The sequence below is a fragment of the Colobus angolensis genome, unplaced genomic scaffold, assembly GCF_000951035.1.
Source record: "Colobus angolensis palliatus isolate OR3802 unplaced genomic scaffold, Cang.pa_1.0 Scaffold324, whole genome shotgun sequence".
Classification (NCBI taxonomy): Eukaryota; Metazoa; Chordata; class Mammalia; order Primates; family Cercopithecidae; genus Colobus; species Colobus angolensis.
In genome coordinates this window covers 2,830,937-2,849,084 of record NW_012116533.1, presented here as the reverse complement: position 1 = coordinate 2,849,084, position 18,148 = coordinate 2,830,937, and the positions used below count along the sequence as shown (strand labels likewise).

The following is an 18,148-nucleotide window of genomic DNA, read 5'->3' as shown; positions in this document are numbered from 1 at the left end:
GTGTGTGTGGGCCGGGCGCGGTGGCTCAAGCCTGTAATCCCAGCACTTTGGGAGGCCGAGACGGGCGGATCACGAGGTCAGGAGATCGAGACCATCCTGGCTAACACGGTGAAACCCCGTCTCTACTAAAAAATACAAAAAACTAGCCGGGCGAGGTGGCGGGTGCCTGTAGTCCCAGCTACTCGGGAGGCTGAGGCAGGAGAATGGCGTGAACCCGGCAGGCGGAGCTTGCAGTGAGCTGAGATCCGGCCACAGTACTCCAGCCTGGGTGACAGAGCGAGACTCCGCCTCAAAAAAAAAAAAAAAAAAAGTGTGTGTGTGTTTTAATAGTCAACATAATAAATGTAATAACATATCTTTAATTTAGTTTGAAACCCCTTAGGGGTATGACACTTACTGGAAAAGAGACAGACTGTCAGGCCCACTGGGGCGCTGTAAAGGAAGTTCAGATTGTACTGTGAAAGCAACTGCTTTCTGGGCTGAGGGAAGACCTGGTTTAAATTGCCTTCTAAAAATGATGAAAATATAACTTATTTTACATGGCTCATATTACACATGCAAGATAAAACAAGTATCAGGTAAAAACTTCCCCAAATTAGAAAGAAGTGTTATGCCAATATCACTGTTTCCCATGTTCACCGAAACTACAGCATGTGGGTTTAGATATGGCACCTCACGAATGACATAATGGAACTAAAAGATTCACAAAAGGCAGCTAAAATAAACAAGGGGCTCAGGAGGGTGATGCTGGGGAGTGCTATTAGGACAGAATTTAAATTGAAGTTGGCCTCTCCAATTGTTTTCAGTGGAAAAGTTCTACTATTGTTACTTTAATGACATAAACATTCTGAATAATCAGAAACGAAGAACTGCCAATTTTGGTGTTCTTCTCAGCTGGAAATGCTCTATTTGCTTACCTCTCTGCAGACAGCTGCTATCTGTCCTTCATCCATGCAGGTCTCTGTGACCACATCAGTCAGAGAGCCACCAGCCAAATATTCCATGACTACCCATAGTTCATCACCCACCAAGTAGCTATAACAAGAAAAGAAAAGACTTTGCCTTATGACGCTAAAAAACTGGGGACTCTGATATTCTCAGGCCTCAGTTCTGATAGAAGTCAACTCTGAGTTGTGCCATGCCTGTTACCTTTCAGAAGGTACTGAGGGGCATACCCCAAGTGATCAAATATGGAGCCAAAGGTCATCAGAGCCCTATAATTCAGGCAAAGAGAGCATGAGGTTATTCAAATCACCTGACACCATCTGAAGGCACTTTAGCAGTATAATCAGGTCTCTCTGAAACCTTGCTTATCAAGAAAGATGAATTATAGGAAATGGAATGACCTCAATGTTCCCACCTTGCCCTAAGACCCATGTCAATGTGAAGCAAGATTTTCTATTCAGTATTGTTCAAACTGTGGTGTCCATAAAATTCACCTGGAAAACTTGTTAAAAATAAAACTTCACAGTCCAGTCCTCATCTTATTATTTATGGAAAGCAGCCTAGAATTCTGCATTTTTTATAAGTGCAAATGCATTTTTTTATTTTTTTATTTTTTATTTTTTGCAAAATTACAAACACAGAATGACTTTAGGTTACTCTGTTGCAGGTGGCTCCTAAGTTACACTTTAGGAGACACTGATCAAGACTGTAAAATCTGTGGCCAGGTGGAGTGGCTCACGCCTGTAATCCCAGCACTCTGGGAGACCAAGGTGGGTGGGTCACCTGAGGCCAGGAGTTTGAGACCAGCCTGGCCAACATGGCAAAACCCCGTCTCTACTAAAATACAAAAAGTTAGCCGGGTGTGGTGGCGCACACCTGTAATCCCAGTTACTTGGGAGGCTGAGGCAGGAGAATTGCTTGAACCTAGGAGGTAGAGGTTGCAGTGAGCTGAGATTGTGCCACTGCACTCCAGCTGGGGTGACAGAGCAAGACTCTGTTAAAAAAAAAAAAAAAAAAAAAAAAAAAAGAAGACTGTAAAATTTGACCCTCTTTTCTCCCAGTTTTTCCTTCTTCTGTAACATTGGTCTACCTGGCCCAAAAAGCAGAAAACAGTATTTTAAGCTTATTGAGGTATTGAGGTTGAAGACCTAGATTTAGTTTCTTTGTATCACCTCCAGAGAACACAGCACAGTGGTACTAAACAAACTCTTTTTGAAATTGAATGAGACAGATGTTAACCACAAGTGAAGAGTTAGTGCTGCTTTTAAATACCTATTTATAACACACTGTTAATACCGCTGATGAAAGAGACATTAATTACCTGGTTTAGGAAAAAGGTTTGAGATTAAAGTCTGAATTCCCTAGACCTCACTGTCAGTTAATCACAAAGCACCCATTAAAGCCATTATAGCGGGCCATGGTAGTCAGCCTTCTTCACTTAGACTCCCAGAAATTGTACTGGCTCCAAACAAACACTTGATGTAACGTTTAAAACACCACTACTCCTTCCTATATACAATGGTCTATTTTCTGCCAAAATGGAGCTGTGATTCTCAAAATGAAATTATACAAACTTCTTTTATTTACAACCAAGACCATAAAATGTTTCTTCAAGTGTCTGATATGTGGACAAAGCTAAATGAGTGCAAGTTTAGCAATAGATCTAATACTCTACTACATTGCAGCATTTGAGAAATATTTGCAGAATGACTGTTAAATAAACAAATCCCAAATAAAGTAATTTGCCAAGAAAAAATGACATCCCACAAAGAATACAAGTACATAACGAGACAAAACACTTACCTATCTAAATAATTAACAATATTAGGGTTCTTATTTTCCCTCATGACCAGAATTTCATTAATAATTAATTCCTTCTTGGGTTGCTGTTGAAGGTTCATCTGCTTTATGGCCACCTAAATGGCAATTAAAATACAAGAATTAATTACAATCATTATAATAAACATGAATATTCATATTTTGGGGACACAGAGTGAAACACACACATCCTTTATTTACTAAGCTCTTTCCCTGTGCCACAAACTCATGCCCCCCACTTTTTTTTTTTTTTTTTGGTTAATCATGGGTAAACCACTCACTTCAGAGGCTTTGGGCACCAATGAAGTAAACACCTATCTCAACCCAGTGCTACCCATTTTGTTTTAGGCAAAGTTGCTATCAAAGAAGATAAGTGATAAATACGAATAAAAGAAAATAAAAATCAGCATTGAACGTTAGCACTTACCTCTTGTCCTGTTGCAATGTCTAGTGCTGTATAAACAGTACCTGATGCCCTGTGAAGGTGAAAATTATCAAAAGAATAAGCAATCAAGCTGTTACCAATATATTTTACTTGAAATAAAATGTAATTATTTTGAGGGGAGGAAAATTAGCAAACTCAAAATTAAAGTATGAAGAAAAGGAACAACCTTTTAAAAAATATTATTGTGACAAAAAAACACTTCACAGGAGATCTACCCTCTTAACAAATTTTTAAGTGCACAATACTGGAACAATCCTTTTATACAGCAAACACACCTGAAACAATCACAACGTATCTCTTGTGGTGGAGTAGGAACTCCAGTCAGACTTTCTGGCACCAGTCTGAGTGTCATGCACTATGCAGTAACAAATTGAACAAAATGGCCTTGCTTCTTTTAGGAAACTCCTGGAATCCCCTAAATATTTCTTGAATCTTGTAATAACCAATATTGCAGGCCTCTGATTAAACTGAAGAATAGTGTAGGAAAGAAAATATCATCTTTTACTTAGGCAAGTATAAATTAAACTTCACTTTTACTATATGAACAGAGTGGCTCTTTTAATATATTTCCAATTTTTAAGACTATCTTCATCTAAAGAATCAATCTCTCTCAGTGCTGTACTGTACTATGGCTACATGAAGCAATAGCAACATGACATTGTTTTCTTATTTTTACTAAATTTCTCAACAACTTCTATGAGGTGTCACTCCAGCCCAATATTCTTTTAAAATCTATCATTTCTAGGCCTGGTGCAGTGGCTTACACCTGTAACCCCAAAACTTTGGGAGGCTGAGGCAGCAGGATTGCTTGAGCCCAGCAGTTTGAGACTAGCCTGGGCACCATGTTGAGATCCAGTTTCTATGAAAAAATTTAAAAATTAGCCAGGTGTGGTGGCACATGCCTGTAGTCCCTGCTTTTCAGGAGGCTGAGATGGGAGGATCACTTGAGCCCAGGAGTTCGAGGTTGCAGTGAACTGTGATTGTGCCACTGCACTCCAGCCTGGGTGTCTCAAAAAAAATAATAATGAGCCAGTACATGTCTCAAAAAAATTAATAATGTATCATTCTTTATATCTTAGCAGTACTCTTGGTTCCATTCTAACTTCGATTATGGTGTTCCCTTGTTTTGCAAATAGAAATTGTATAGTAAGCTGCATTCACAGTAACTTTCTATGAATCACAAATGCATTCTAAACCACCTCCCACCACCACCCTCAAGAAAAAGAAATAAAAAGTCAATTTCGCTTTTAGTGAATCAAGGAGTTAGAATAGAGATCAGTCCTGTGATTGGCTACGCATTGTAATGCTCCAACATTGCTCTATAAACTTTCCGGTAATTATTTCTCTCTTATTCTCTATTTCATCCTTGCTGTTTCGTTTTCTGAGTCCAGGAATTATTCTCTTATGTCAGGCACTTCCTTGTCATTCTTTTCCCTTCTCCTTGGATTAGCCCAAATATTTCTCACAGGTCCAGGAAGTGGACCTGGCTCTCAGGGAGTAAACTCGGTATGTAGTATAAGGCATATCTGACTATTAGTAGAGATCTGAGTTCTAATATTTGTCCTAACATCATCAAGCTATGTGACTTTGGGCTAGTCACTTCCTTTCACTGAGTTTCCGTCCCGTCACATGGAAAACAGGTATCACAATAACAGTAAACATGTACTGAGTATGTTGTATATGTCAGACACTACACTAAGAACTTTAGATAATTTATCTTATGTAATCCTTACCATATTTTTATAAGGCAGATGCTATTATTCCCATGTTACATATGATGAACTGAGGCTCAGAGAGGTTACCTGCCCAAGGTTACACAGTTAACAGCCCATGTCTGTCTGACTCTCTCACTTTTAAGGTACAGGAAATGAGCTACTTTTTTTCTAAGGGTCTTTAATTCTATGATTTATAATCTACAACTCTACCACCCTCCTCACTCTGCTTGGGTTTCTAAACATCGATTGGAACTAGGCTGAAAAATCACACTTAATCAATAGGTGCCACTTAAACCAGGATTTGGTAATTCTAGAAATTTCTTAGGCTTGAGGCTTATATCAAACAAATCATTTCCTCACTTTTGTAAGTGTGAGATTCTAGGCTCAGAGCTCACAGTTAGTGCCCAATAAATATTTGTTGAATAAACAAATCAATAAAAATCTTTTAAAGCAAACATGCAATGCCAATACGACCTTTCCTTTCTGCGAAGAAAACATTTCTTCTACTTAAATCTAAATAAAGCACTTTGCTCCTGGAATAAGCAAACAGACATTCCTGACTTCAGAGCCCAGTGTGTGATTTGTCCTTCTGAACTTATTTGAGTTCAAAGGAATAGATCACCTCGACTTGGTGTACAGTTCAGCTGCAATAAGTCCTGAGAAACTAGTTAAATCTAATTGCAAAATATGATTTAAAAATGCTTTTTGACATACAGCTAGCAAACATATGAAAAAATGCTCCACATCAATAATCATCACAGAAATGCAAATCAAAACCACAAAGAGACACCATCTCTCACCAGTCAGAATGGCAATTATTAAAGAGTCAAAAAACAACAGACGTTGGCAAGGCTGCCAAGAAAAGAGAACACTTATACACTGCTGGAGGGAATGTAAATTAGGTCATCCGCTGTGGAAAGCAGTTTGGAGAGTTCTCAAAGAACTTAAAATGGAACTACCATTTGACCCAACAATCCTATTACTGGATATATAACCAAAAGAAAATCACTTTATCAAAAAGATGCATGCACTTGCATGTTCATTGCAGCACTATTCGCGACAGCAAAGACATGGAATAAACCTATGGGCCCATCAATGCTGGATTGGATAAAGAAAAATGTGGTACATGTACACCATGGAATATTATGCAACCATAAAAAGAACAAGATCATGTCCTTTGCAGTAACATAGATGGAGCTGGAGGCCGTTATTCTAAGTGAACTAATGCAGGAATAGAAAACCAAATACAACATGTTCTCACTTCTAAGCTGGAGCTAAACATTGGGTACTCATGAACATAAAGCTGGCAACAATAGACACTGGGGACTACTAGAGTGAGGAGGGAGGGAGGAAGGTAAGAGTTGAAAAACTAACTGTTAGGTACTATGCTCACTTCTGGGTGATGGGATAATTTGTACCTCAAACCTCAGCATTATGCAATATACCCAGGTAACATACCTGCACATGTACTCCCTAAATCTAAACTAGAATTTAAAAATAAATAAATAAAAGTGACTCTGTTTGGTTTATTCACATGTATTTAGGCCACGTGCACAATTACTTTAGTTGCAAAAGAGTGAGAGTATCTGCAAAATGGGATAATAGTTCCTATTTCACAGGGCTGTAGAGAATTGCATGGCACAATCTATGTAAGCATTTAGCCCTGTGCCAGATCAGAGTTGATGCCTATATGGTAACTGCTATTATCATCATTTGTTGTTGCCACTGTTGCTATTGGTTTCACAGTAGGGGATGACTGATACACTGAACTATTAGTTGGCCCATCCCAACCTCCCAGCCAAAGTATCCTTGCTAACATCTGCCCCTATTTCCAAAAAGGACAGAGGCTGAGGTAAACTATTGGAACACGTTTTACAGGTTCCACATCCTTTCTTTCCCCCTAGGGAAGTGGTTTTACCCTTTTCTTTGGAAGTTGGAACGCCTTTATCAAATGAAACTGGATGAAAAAACTCTCAACATATTAAACAAATAAATTGGGAGTTGCCCCAGTTAAAGCTAGGGAGGGAGGCCCAAAATGAGTGCCCAGGTGACCTTTCTGTTATTCAACACTCCTGTCTCCCTAACCCGCAAGCCCATTTCCACTGTCCTAAGGGCTAAAATTGTGATTGACTTGGAGTGCAAGTGGGGATTCATGTTTAACATTTTGAGAGCTTTACCTTTCAGATTCTTGGGTTTATTTTTCGTTGTTGTTGTTGTTGTTGTCCTCCAGCACCCTCAGCATTTCATTGTATTAAAATTGCTAGAGTTCTAACCCTGGAATCTCAATATCCTGGGATTTATGGCATCCAGGGGTATAAAATTGATATAAATTACTAATCCACAGAGGTTAAAGATCCTGAAACTCTAGAGCACCAGCTGCTAACTAAAAATGAGTCTTTCTCCTCACCTCCCCTCCCCACTTACCGCACATGTGCAATCATGTAATGTGTGTATGTGTGTGTGTGTGTATATATATGCATTTCCCTACCCTGTACCCTGGTTCTCTTGTCATAAAATGGTAATACACTCTCCTACCACACTTACCAACCTCCCAAACCAAATATGTTGTTAGGTGGTTGGAACTCCCTGCTCTGACAAATAAGTTACCGGTTTGTGCAACTTCTAGCCTTCGCACAACCTTCAACTCGAAGGCACAAATTCGGGTACTAACCTGCAAATTAAAATTTAGCACCTTTTCCCCAGCTCTGTCTTAGCACTCCCAACATATTTCTGCACCCCAGTTCTGATGCTTTTCCGTATTCTAACAATTTAAAATTCTATGGGTATAAATATCAATCTCTCCTTCAAGAGATCTCAACTTCCTTCAAGATTCATCTATTAAAGCTCTCTTATTGCTCACTGCTGGGTTGAGAACAGTAGTCTTCACTCCCACTCATTCAAACCTCCCCTGGTTCAAGGCCTACTAGTTCCTAGTTCTCAGACGTTGGGTAAGTAATTTAGTTTCTTTGTCATTTAGGATTAAAGGAGGATTAAATGTATATAGTTCTGGCATATAGTGATTTCCCAATAAATATTAGCAATAATGATAATTATTATTTAGTTGATTATTTCCTAACATATTCATTAAGTTCTCAAATGCTAGTGTGTGAATCATAAGAAAGCTCTGTAAGTATCTGGGAGTTTTCAAGATATTTGATGTTTCAAAATTCATAACAAAAAAATGACAATTACCTGAGAACAGCTAATTCAAATATCACATATACTTCCTTTTAGCTAGAATTATATCAACTTGTAATTATATTGGATATCACATGATGATTAAAAGCTTTCATTAGCAGTTACATGTATTTTTGCTTAATAAAGTACAATAAATAAACAATAAATATAGTTCAATCATCAAAATTATTTATAATCTGGGGTTTACAAAGACAAATAATTGAAGGGATCTTGGTGAAGTTGGGAAGCACTCTCCTTGTAATAACTGAAGCACAGTAGTGTATACTCCCAAAGAAACAATCTTCATGCCAACCATGTTGCACTGATTCCCAAAGATGAGCTTTGCAACAGCCTGGGGTATATCAAAATATCTCCATGCATATATTTACAAAATAAAACTTTAATTCACTTTAATTTTTAAAAGTTGGTGTCATTTTTGTTCCATATGAAATATAAAGTAGTTTTTTCTAATTCTGTGAAGAAAGTCAATGGTAGCTTGATGGAGATAGCATTGAATCTATAAATTACTTTGGGCTGTACGGCCATTTTCACAATATTGATTCTTCCTATCCATGAGCATTGAATGTTTTTCCATTTGTTTGTGTCCTCTCTTGTTTCCTTGAGCAGTGGTTTGTAGTTCTCCTTGAAGAGGTCCTTCACATCCCTTGTAAGTTGCATTCCTAGGTATTTTATTCTTTTTGTAGCAATTGTAAATAAGAGTTCACTCATGATTTGGCTCTCTGTCTATTATTGATATATAGGAATGCTTGTGATTTTTGCACACTGATTTTGTATCATGAGACTTTGCTGAAGTTGCTTATCAGCTTAAGGAGATTTTGGGCTGAGATGATGGGGTCTTCTAAATATATAATCACGTCATCTGTAAACAGAGACAATTTGACTTCCTCTCTTCCCATTTGAACACCCTTTATTTCTTTTTCTTGCCTGACTGCCCTGGCCAGAACTTCCAACACTATGTTGAATAGGAGTGGTTAGAGAGGGCAACCTTGTCTTATGCTGGTTTTCAAAGGGAACGCTTCCAGCTTTTGCCCATTCAGTATGATATTGGCTGTGGGTTTGTCATAAATAGCTCTTAATGTTTTGAGATATGTTCCATCAACACCTAGTTAATTGAGAGTTTTTAGGATGAAGGAGTGTTGAATTTTATGGAAGGCCTTTTCTGCATCTATTGAGATAATCAGGTTTTTGTCACTGGTTCCGTTTATGGGATGGATTACATTTACTGATTTGTGTATGTCGAACCAGCCTTGCATCCCAGGGATGAAGCTGACTTGCTGGTGGTGGATAAGCTTTTTGATGTGCTGCTAGATTCAGTTTGCCAGTATTTTATTGGGGATTTTCACATAATATTCATTAGTGATATTGGCCTGAAATTTTCAATAACCAGGACAATCCTAAGTGAAAAGAACAAAGCTGGAGGCATCATGCTACTTAACTTCAAACTATACTACAAGGCTACAGTAACAAAAACAACATGGTACTGGTACCAAAACAGATATATAGACCAATGGAATAGAACAGATGCCTCAGAAATAATGCCACAGATCTACAACCATGTGATCTTTGACAAACCTGACAAAAACAAGCAATGGGGAAATGATTCCCTATTTAATAAATGGTGTTGGGAAAACTGGCTGGCCATGAGCAGAAAACTGAAACTGAACCCCTTCCTTACACCTTACACAAAAATTAAGTCAAGATGGATTAAAGACTTAAATGTAAAACCTAAAACCATAAAAACCCTAGAAGAAAACCTAGGCAATACCATTCAGGAGATAGACATGGGCAAAGACTTCATGATTAAAACACCAAAAGCAATGGAAGCGAAAGCCAAAATTGACAAATAGAATCTAAATAGAGCTTCCGCACAGCAAAAGAAACTATCATCAGAGTGAACAGGCAACCTACAGAATGGAAGAAAAGTTTTACAATCTACCCATCTGACAAAGGGCTAATATCCAGAATCTACAAGGAACTTAAACAAAATTTACAAGAAAAAACAAACAATCCCATCAAAAAGTGAGCAAAAGATATGAACAGACACTTCTCAAAAGAAGACATTTATGCGGTCAACAAACATATGAAAAAAAGCTCATCATCACTGGTTGAGAAACGCAAATCAAAATCACAATGAGATACCATCTCACACCGTTTAGAATGGCGATCATTAAAAAGTCAGGAAACAACAGATGCACAAGGGGATGTGGAGAAATAGGAATGCTTTTACACCACTGGTGGGAGTGTAAATTAGTTCAACCATTGTGGAAGACAGAGTGGCTATTCCTCAAGGGTCTAGAACCAGAAATATCATTTGACCCAGCAATCCCATTGCTGGGCATATACCCAAAGGGTTATAAATCATTCTACTATAAAGACATGTGCACACGTATGTTTATTGCAGCACTATTCACATTGGGTTGGAACCAACCCAAATGCCCATCGATGATAGACTGGATAAAGAAAATGTGGCACATATATACCATGGAATACTATGCAGCCATGAAAAGGATGAGCTAATGTCCCTTGCAGGGACATGGATGAAGCTGGAAACCATCATTCTTAGCAAACTAACACAGGAACAGAAAACCAAACAATGTATGTTCTCACTCATAAGTGGGAGTTGAACAATGAGAACACATGGACACAGGGAGGGGAACATCACACACCAGGGCCTGTTGAGGGGTGGGGTACTAGGGGAGGGATAGCATTAGGACAAATACCTAATGTAGATGGTGGGTTGATGGGTGCAGGAAACCACCATGGCATGTGTATACCTATGCAACAAACCTGCATGTTCTGTACATGTATCCTAGAACTTAAAGTATAATTAAAAAAAAAAAAAAGGAAAGTCAATGTCATGCAGCACTATAGGATGTAAGGATGCCAAAACTCAAACTAATAAAGATAGGGGTTAAAATTCCTAATTCTCTGGTGTATTGGGTCTGGTGTGCTAAAATGGGCAACACTGTCAATTTGATTTTTATGCTAAACATTTAATTACATTGATCCCTATTAACACTCCACTCCAGTTATATTAAAGCCAGATTCCTGAGGAAGAACATGTTTTTATGATAGGTATTGTTTTTATTCCAAATCTCAGTCCCTCAGATACCACAAACAGTCTCTCCCTGACATGACCAAGCGCTTACTACTCAAATGGAAACACTGGCATCTAGCCTGAAGGGTCCAGAAAGAAACAAATAATTCAGAGTTATCCCTTTTCCTCATAAAGTAAGTCAGTTTCATTATCAGGAATCTTGACGAGGTTTTGATGTTTCCCACCAAGTGCCAATGTCAAGCCATGACCATGAGTAGTTGCAAAAGCAGCAACGTGGTGGGACTAATAACTTAGATAAGTCACTTTGATTTCACCATGGAAATGGATTAGAGGAAAAGAAGGGCAAAGAAGTGAGCCTAGGAAAAAGCTCACATACTGGGAGAAAACAAAAAAGGCAAGAGGTCTAAAGCCTCAATTAAGTCCAAGAAGAGTCTGGTAGGAATAAGAATCAGGGAGCCAGAAAGATAGGCAAAATTCCCATTAAGGTTTTACAAATACAAATCTGGTGCTAATGAGGTCATAGTCAGGGATTAAACCCCAGATAGGATGGTTATTTTTTACATGTACTCCTATTGCTGCTGCTGCTATAAAAAGGCTATTTCACTTACTGAGCAATATTCTCTGCAACTCTCTATAATGATCTCACTTAATGCCCACCCTGTACAACTCTATGAGGTAAATTAGATTCTCCTCACTTTGCAAATGAGGACATTGAAACAAAGAAATGTTAAGTAGGTTGCCTAAGGTTGCACAATCAGCAGCTGAGCTTAAAAATGCATTACTTTGTCTCCACAGCTCATGCTCTTAATCACCACTTCATGTTTCGCCATAGATCTTTAGCATTTTTACCTCAGTGCTAAGGGCAATTGTGGTACTTCTCAAAACTCATGTTTGTACCTGTTATGCTAAGCGCCTCCCCAAAATGTTTATCTTGCCTTTAATTTTCTACTCACTTTGTCCACAAGCCATTTAGTTTGTCCCCCGACATGGTATGTCTTATTTCTTTGGTATAACCACACACAGGTTGTTGTTCTGTTTGCCAACTCAATTAAGATTGGTCATGTGGCTGAAAATGAACTGCTGTTTTTAGAAATAGACTTTATCTTTTGCTGAATATTAAAAAAGTTACTACTTGTAGGCTCCTATCTAGGTATTGTCTCACTATATTTGTGCACCTGACATAAAAACTTTATATATCTATATTTGTATGTATATAGCTTGATACTACCATATAGTTACTTGTTTTGTTGAGAGATATGTTCTTTGGGGCTCAGGAATGGTGTTACCATCACATGTAATAACTTTTCCAAAGAGAGAGTTCTGGCGTTTTCCTTTGTGTAATTTACTTCTAAAAAAATGCATCTCTAAATTTAAAAAAGAAAATTATGTAAAAATCATGTTATCTCAGTACTGCTCTAAGTACACAGAATGTAGCTGGGGCCAGATGGTATAGTCTTTAATTACTAAGATTATAAATCACAACAGGGAATTTTCTGTTCTTTAGCTAGGGCATGACTTTTCTCAGAGTATTCATGGTCATCTAATTTTAAAGAGAGCTGTAACACATTATGGGTGTGGGGCCAGGGAGCTTGGTGGGTTATAGTCCAGTGATAATGAGGCCACAATTACAAGACTTAATCCCTGGAAAGGCCAGATAACTCTCGGCTACTCACTCCAACATTAAATCTAAGCAGCTGTTTCACAGTGTGTGCCATTGGATTCAAGAGGCCTGGACAGGAAAGGGGGCAGGTGGCTTAAAGCAAGCTCATTACTGTGGCTGGAAAAAACAACTTAACTGCAAACTCTGCTAATGGTGTTTGATTGAGTGGCATCATCTTTCTTTACAAGGGACAGCACACAACACAGTGCATTTAAGAGCATTAAGTAGAACAAAGAGCACCTTCCATTGCTCCATAAACATTGTTCTTCACAAATGCTAATGTATTTCCAATCTCCTACATCACAAAGCCTTTTATAGAGCTCAGACTGCATCTATGTAGTGCTTCATAGCAGTGTTCTACCTTGTGTGGCCCAAAATAGATCCGATAAAGAAGCAAATACTTTTGGGGTGGGTGGTCCTACCCAAAGAATCACTTCTATAAGCGCACTAGACACCACTCTTGCCCATAGTTTCCTGAACAACCAAAAAAAACAAAAAAAAAATCAGAGGTTTTATTCTCAGCACTCTGAGTTCTATGGTACACACTGCTTTGTCAGGTTCTCTAAATGATACTGTTATTCATCAAGTCTTTTAAGAAATAAGTTTCAAAGCTATTCATCTTCAATATGAGACTTTCATGTTACAGTAAGAAGAAAGGGACTTCTCACTGAGTAGCAGAGATAAGTCTGAAAAATACCTAATATTATATATTTAGTTTCTGAAGTCTTAAAACTAAAACTAATTTAGAGAGATGGGGACTGAGGCCTTGATTACACATGAGCTAGTAGCAAAATTTGTTTGCAATTATTGATGAAATGAACATATCATCATTCTATATAACGATATGACTGACAAAGATCCAGATGTTAGACAAAATTCCTTTGCTGAGATATATATCTACGTGTAAGAGAAAAATGATTTCAAGAAATGCTCCCATTGTCACTTTCTGTCAAACATAGCTGCATAGCTAATCTAACCTATGGAGAGATATAACATGCAACAAAGATACTTTGGCATTATAGACATGGACTACATTGGCTAATTAATTCTTCAGGATACCCTTTTGTTTTGCCACATGCTTTCTTGTTATAGTTCCTTTCTTATTTATTTTCCTTTTAAAAAAAGTCAGTGTGGGAGTGTTTTTATTATAGTACTATAATCCCAAATAAGTGAATACAGCTGTGTTGGCAAAGGTGCAGGCAAACCGGCACTCTCACACATTGTTGATGGTGTGTTAAATAAACAAGTCTCTAGGGACCGGTAACTCAGAAAGAAAAATGCACGTATCCTTTTACATAACAATTCCACTTTTAGGAATCTATTCTAATGGTAAGTTTGTATAAAATGGTTTACTTGTAAGGATCTTCACAGAAGCTGTGTTTATAATAGCAAAACATCAAAAACAAATTAAATGTCTATGTCCATTTAGGGCCTAGTTCAATAAATTGTGATACATTCAAATAACAAAACACTGTGCATCTGTTTAAAAAGTATGAGGTACAAACACAGAACCATCTCTAAAACACAGAAACACAATAAAAAAGGAGATATATAATATGTTACCACTTGTGCCAAAAATATACCTACAACAAACATACATGCATGCACAGAAATGCACCACATACATCCAAATACAAGATAAGGATTTCTCCTCCCAATTTTTCCTCACAAAAATGGAGCTGCCTTATATGCAAGTTCTTATAAAAATCTTTCATGTAATTGGTACTTATCCATATTCATTTATTTTTAACTATAAAATACAGTTTGGAAAGGACATATTAGGTTGATATCTTCTCAGTTAATGATGGTTTTGGATGCTCATAGAGAGTACCTGTCAGAATTACAAAGAAAGGATGTGAATAAGTTATTTTGGATGGTATGACTGCATAACTGCAAGTGTTGGATGTCGTAAACAAGCTATTAAAAGACCTCTGTCATAACCAGTGCAGTGAAAGGGGCTCCCATTAGCTAAAGCTGAAATAGTTTGACCACCATAAACAGTAATGGATGCAACTCAGTGAAACATATTGACGATATAACATTTTAAGACTTTATAGAGATATTTAATAAAATTCCCCGACTAAAAATATCAAAATACCCCTCATCGAACACTTTCGTATGTAACTCCATGCTAACTCTTTATAATGAAAGCTGGCAATTTAAAAAGCAAGCATTTGGCCAGGCATGGTGGCTCTCACATGGAATCTCAGCACTTTGGGAGGCTGAGGTTGGTGGATCACTTGAGGTCAGGAGTTCAAGACCAGCCTGGTCAACATGGTGAAACCCCGTTATCTACTAAAAATACAAAATTAGCTGGGCATGGTGACACACACCTGTATTCCCAGTTACTCGAGAGGCTGAGGCAGGAGAATCCCCTGAATCCCGGAGGTGGAAGTTAGAGGAGCAAGTTACATGACAACAAATGAAACTAACAGACAAATCCAGAAACTGCCACATTTTACAAGACAATAACCAGTTTCTTCAACAAGATAATGGTAGTGGAAAATAAAGGAGACTGCTTCAGGGTATATAGAGTTATGATACACAACATTTGCAACATGTAGATCTCCTTTGGATGTTGATTTGAACAAATCAATTATAAAAATAGCGTTTTGTTTCAAGTGGAGAATTCTGATTATAGACTGGGAGTTAAATGATATGAAGCAATTGTTAATTGTTTGTAGATGTTATGATGGCATTGTGATTTTATTAAAAATTGTTGACAAATATTTAATCTGAGTGATAAGAATACAGGAGTTCCTGTGTTATTTTCCCTATTTTTGTGTAAGTATGACAATTTGTAATAGAAATTTTTAAAAGTCACATAGTAGATAGTAGATATATGTCGTGAAGACCTAAATATACACCCACAGGACAAGTTCAAAAAACAATAATCTTAATGTTATATGAATGGGTAATTGTGACTAGGAATAAATATCCAGGAACAGAATTGTATCTGGGTTCAATATATCAAATATCCTAGATGGAAGCCAGGCAATATATTTGAATAACTGGTTGAAGACTCAAAAATAATCTCTAGTGATTACAAAAAGAATGATGTTAAAGACACATAAGAAGATTTTGAATTATACCATTCGTGAAATATGAGTGTAGAAAAATCTCTACAACGTTATGCACATGTACCCTAGAACTTAAAGTATAATAAAAAAAAAAAGAAATCAAATACCTAAATCAAAAAAAAACAAAAAAAGAAAGAAAAATCTCTACAAAATAATACTTTATATAAGTGGTTTTAAATATGTGAATGAAAGTAAATTAACAAACATCATAAGTAGACTTCAACCATATATATATAGATATATCTACATACATATATATCTATATATCTATCTATATATATAAAACAGTTTATGTATTCAGGTGCATCAAAAAGCTTTTTAAAATTATCTTATTGTGTTACCTTATATTTGAGCATATATGCTGGGGCAGTGTTGCAGACCTTAGGGATACCAAAGTGAATGAAACCTACAGTCTGAAGTAAGTATTCATTCAAACAAAACTTCTCATAAACCCTAATCATTAAATTCCTATACCCTCTAATGTCACTCTCAAGTGTACCCTCCTCTAAGAATCCATCATACCCCCTCACTGGCTGTAAATAATTTGTTCTTCCTCTCTGTCCACAGAGCTCTTTGTAATTTCTTCACAATACTTACTATATTCTGTTCTATATAATAGCAACATATGAGTGTGTCTCTTATCCCTAATAATAACTAGCATTTACTGAGCAATTAACGATGTGCCATGTACTGTGCTAAGGACTTTAAATGGCTTCTCTTATTTATTTTTACAACCTTATGAGATACGTGCATTCTGCTTACAATGGATGAGAAAACTGATGCTTAAGGAAATTAAATAATTTATCTACAGCCCTGAGTTCAGAATCCTGTCTCTTTTTCTTCAAGTTTTTCAAAAATTCTCCCTTTATTTGTCTACATTCCTCAAAGTTTCAAGCAATTTTACATGTCTAGACAAGCTAAGGTATAAGTGGTGAATACATGCTGGCACAGATATAATCTGTAGGATTCAGAAAAACAAAAGACAGAAAAGGTCAATTAGGACCATGCCAGCCAAAGAGGCATTCATATGAGAGATGACAGTGACGATGAGTGTGTGAATAAAATATAGAGGAAAGGTACATTATTGGGGGTAGGTGTTCATCTTATTTCTTGATACAACTCTTCTTTTCTCCCTGTCAAATATTCAGTGGGACCACAAGTATAGAGGTCACTGTGAACTCCCAGAACCTGATTCTTAACTGCCACTCTACATTACACATAGTAGGCACTCATTAAAAGTTCACTGATGTTAAAAAGATACATGTTAAACCAGATCCTCTGAGCTGCTTCCTCAAAAATATTTTTCTATTATAATGTTGAAGAGAAAAGACAATATGAACCTGAAAGAGAAAAAAGGCCTGTTTTTCAGTGCATTCTCATTTAAGGAAAGACCCTAACCTGAATTCAAATACATTAATGAGAAATCTGTGAGGACAGCTGTCAACGTTGTAAATTCAGCCCTCTGTTACATAGCTATTGCTTATTCAGGAATTACACAGGGTTGCCAATGATAGCCGTTGACTGAAATAAATATTTGATTTTGTTGTCTCATTCTACCTCATTTATTAAACAAGTGATTTTATATAACTATTCTAGAAAGTAAAGATTTTCAAGTCCGCACCAGATATATTTCTGACAAACTCATGTTGTTGAGTTAATGATAATTTTGGGGTACCTGACTTTTTTTTCTTTCCTTATTTTTTAACTTTGCATAAATTTGCTCAAAATGTCTGGATTTGGTGGCCAATTATAGAACACTTTTCACAGCAAACCCAGTGAAACAATGTCATTTTTAGCCTTCAACTCACAGCTATGGCCTCAAATGATTAGACATGTGATTCTGAACTTGATTTATGGAAGATGGAGCCCAATTCTCTGGCCCCAGGCCTGAATGCTGGGATGGCAGAAACCCATGCTGGAGAAAAATTTAGTTTTCCAAGTAAATGAGGGTGATTAATGGAGAGACTCTTCTCAAATCCAGCTCCTGAGAGTGAGTGAACTGTTGTACTCTCTGAAATTGAGAATAGGATACTGGGGCTGATTACCCCTAACACCAAATGATTATTGACAACAATTTTGAATGTCACTATAATGATAGGTAAGGCAAAAACAATTAAAAATACAGATTTAGGAGCAAGATGGCCGAATAGGAACAGCTCCAGTCTCCAACTCCCAGCGCGAAGGACACAGAAGACCGGTGATTTCTGCATTTTCAACTGAGGTACTGGG

The 18,148-nt window shown here is 37.2% G+C and overlaps 1 protein-coding gene across 4 annotated transcripts in view; it reads right to left on the bottom strand.

The window, feature by feature from the left end:
- Positions 1–18,148, bottom strand: part of PAK3 (p21 protein (Cdc42/Rac)-activated kinase 3) — a 285,967-nt gene that overhangs the window by 26,148 nt on the left and 241,671 nt on the right. For all 4 annotated transcript variants that reach the window (XM_011951690.1, XM_011951689.1, XM_011951688.1 and 1 more), the window contains 3 exons: positions 3,191–3,239; positions 2,749–2,861; positions 918–1,035 (listed from right to left, as the gene is read on the bottom strand). In XM_011951690.1, coding sequence (XP_011807080.1) covers positions 918–1,035; positions 2,749–2,861; positions 3,191–3,239 — 280 coding nt within the window. The remainder of the gene's footprint in view (positions 1–917; positions 1,036–2,748; positions 2,862–3,190; positions 3,240–18,148) is intronic.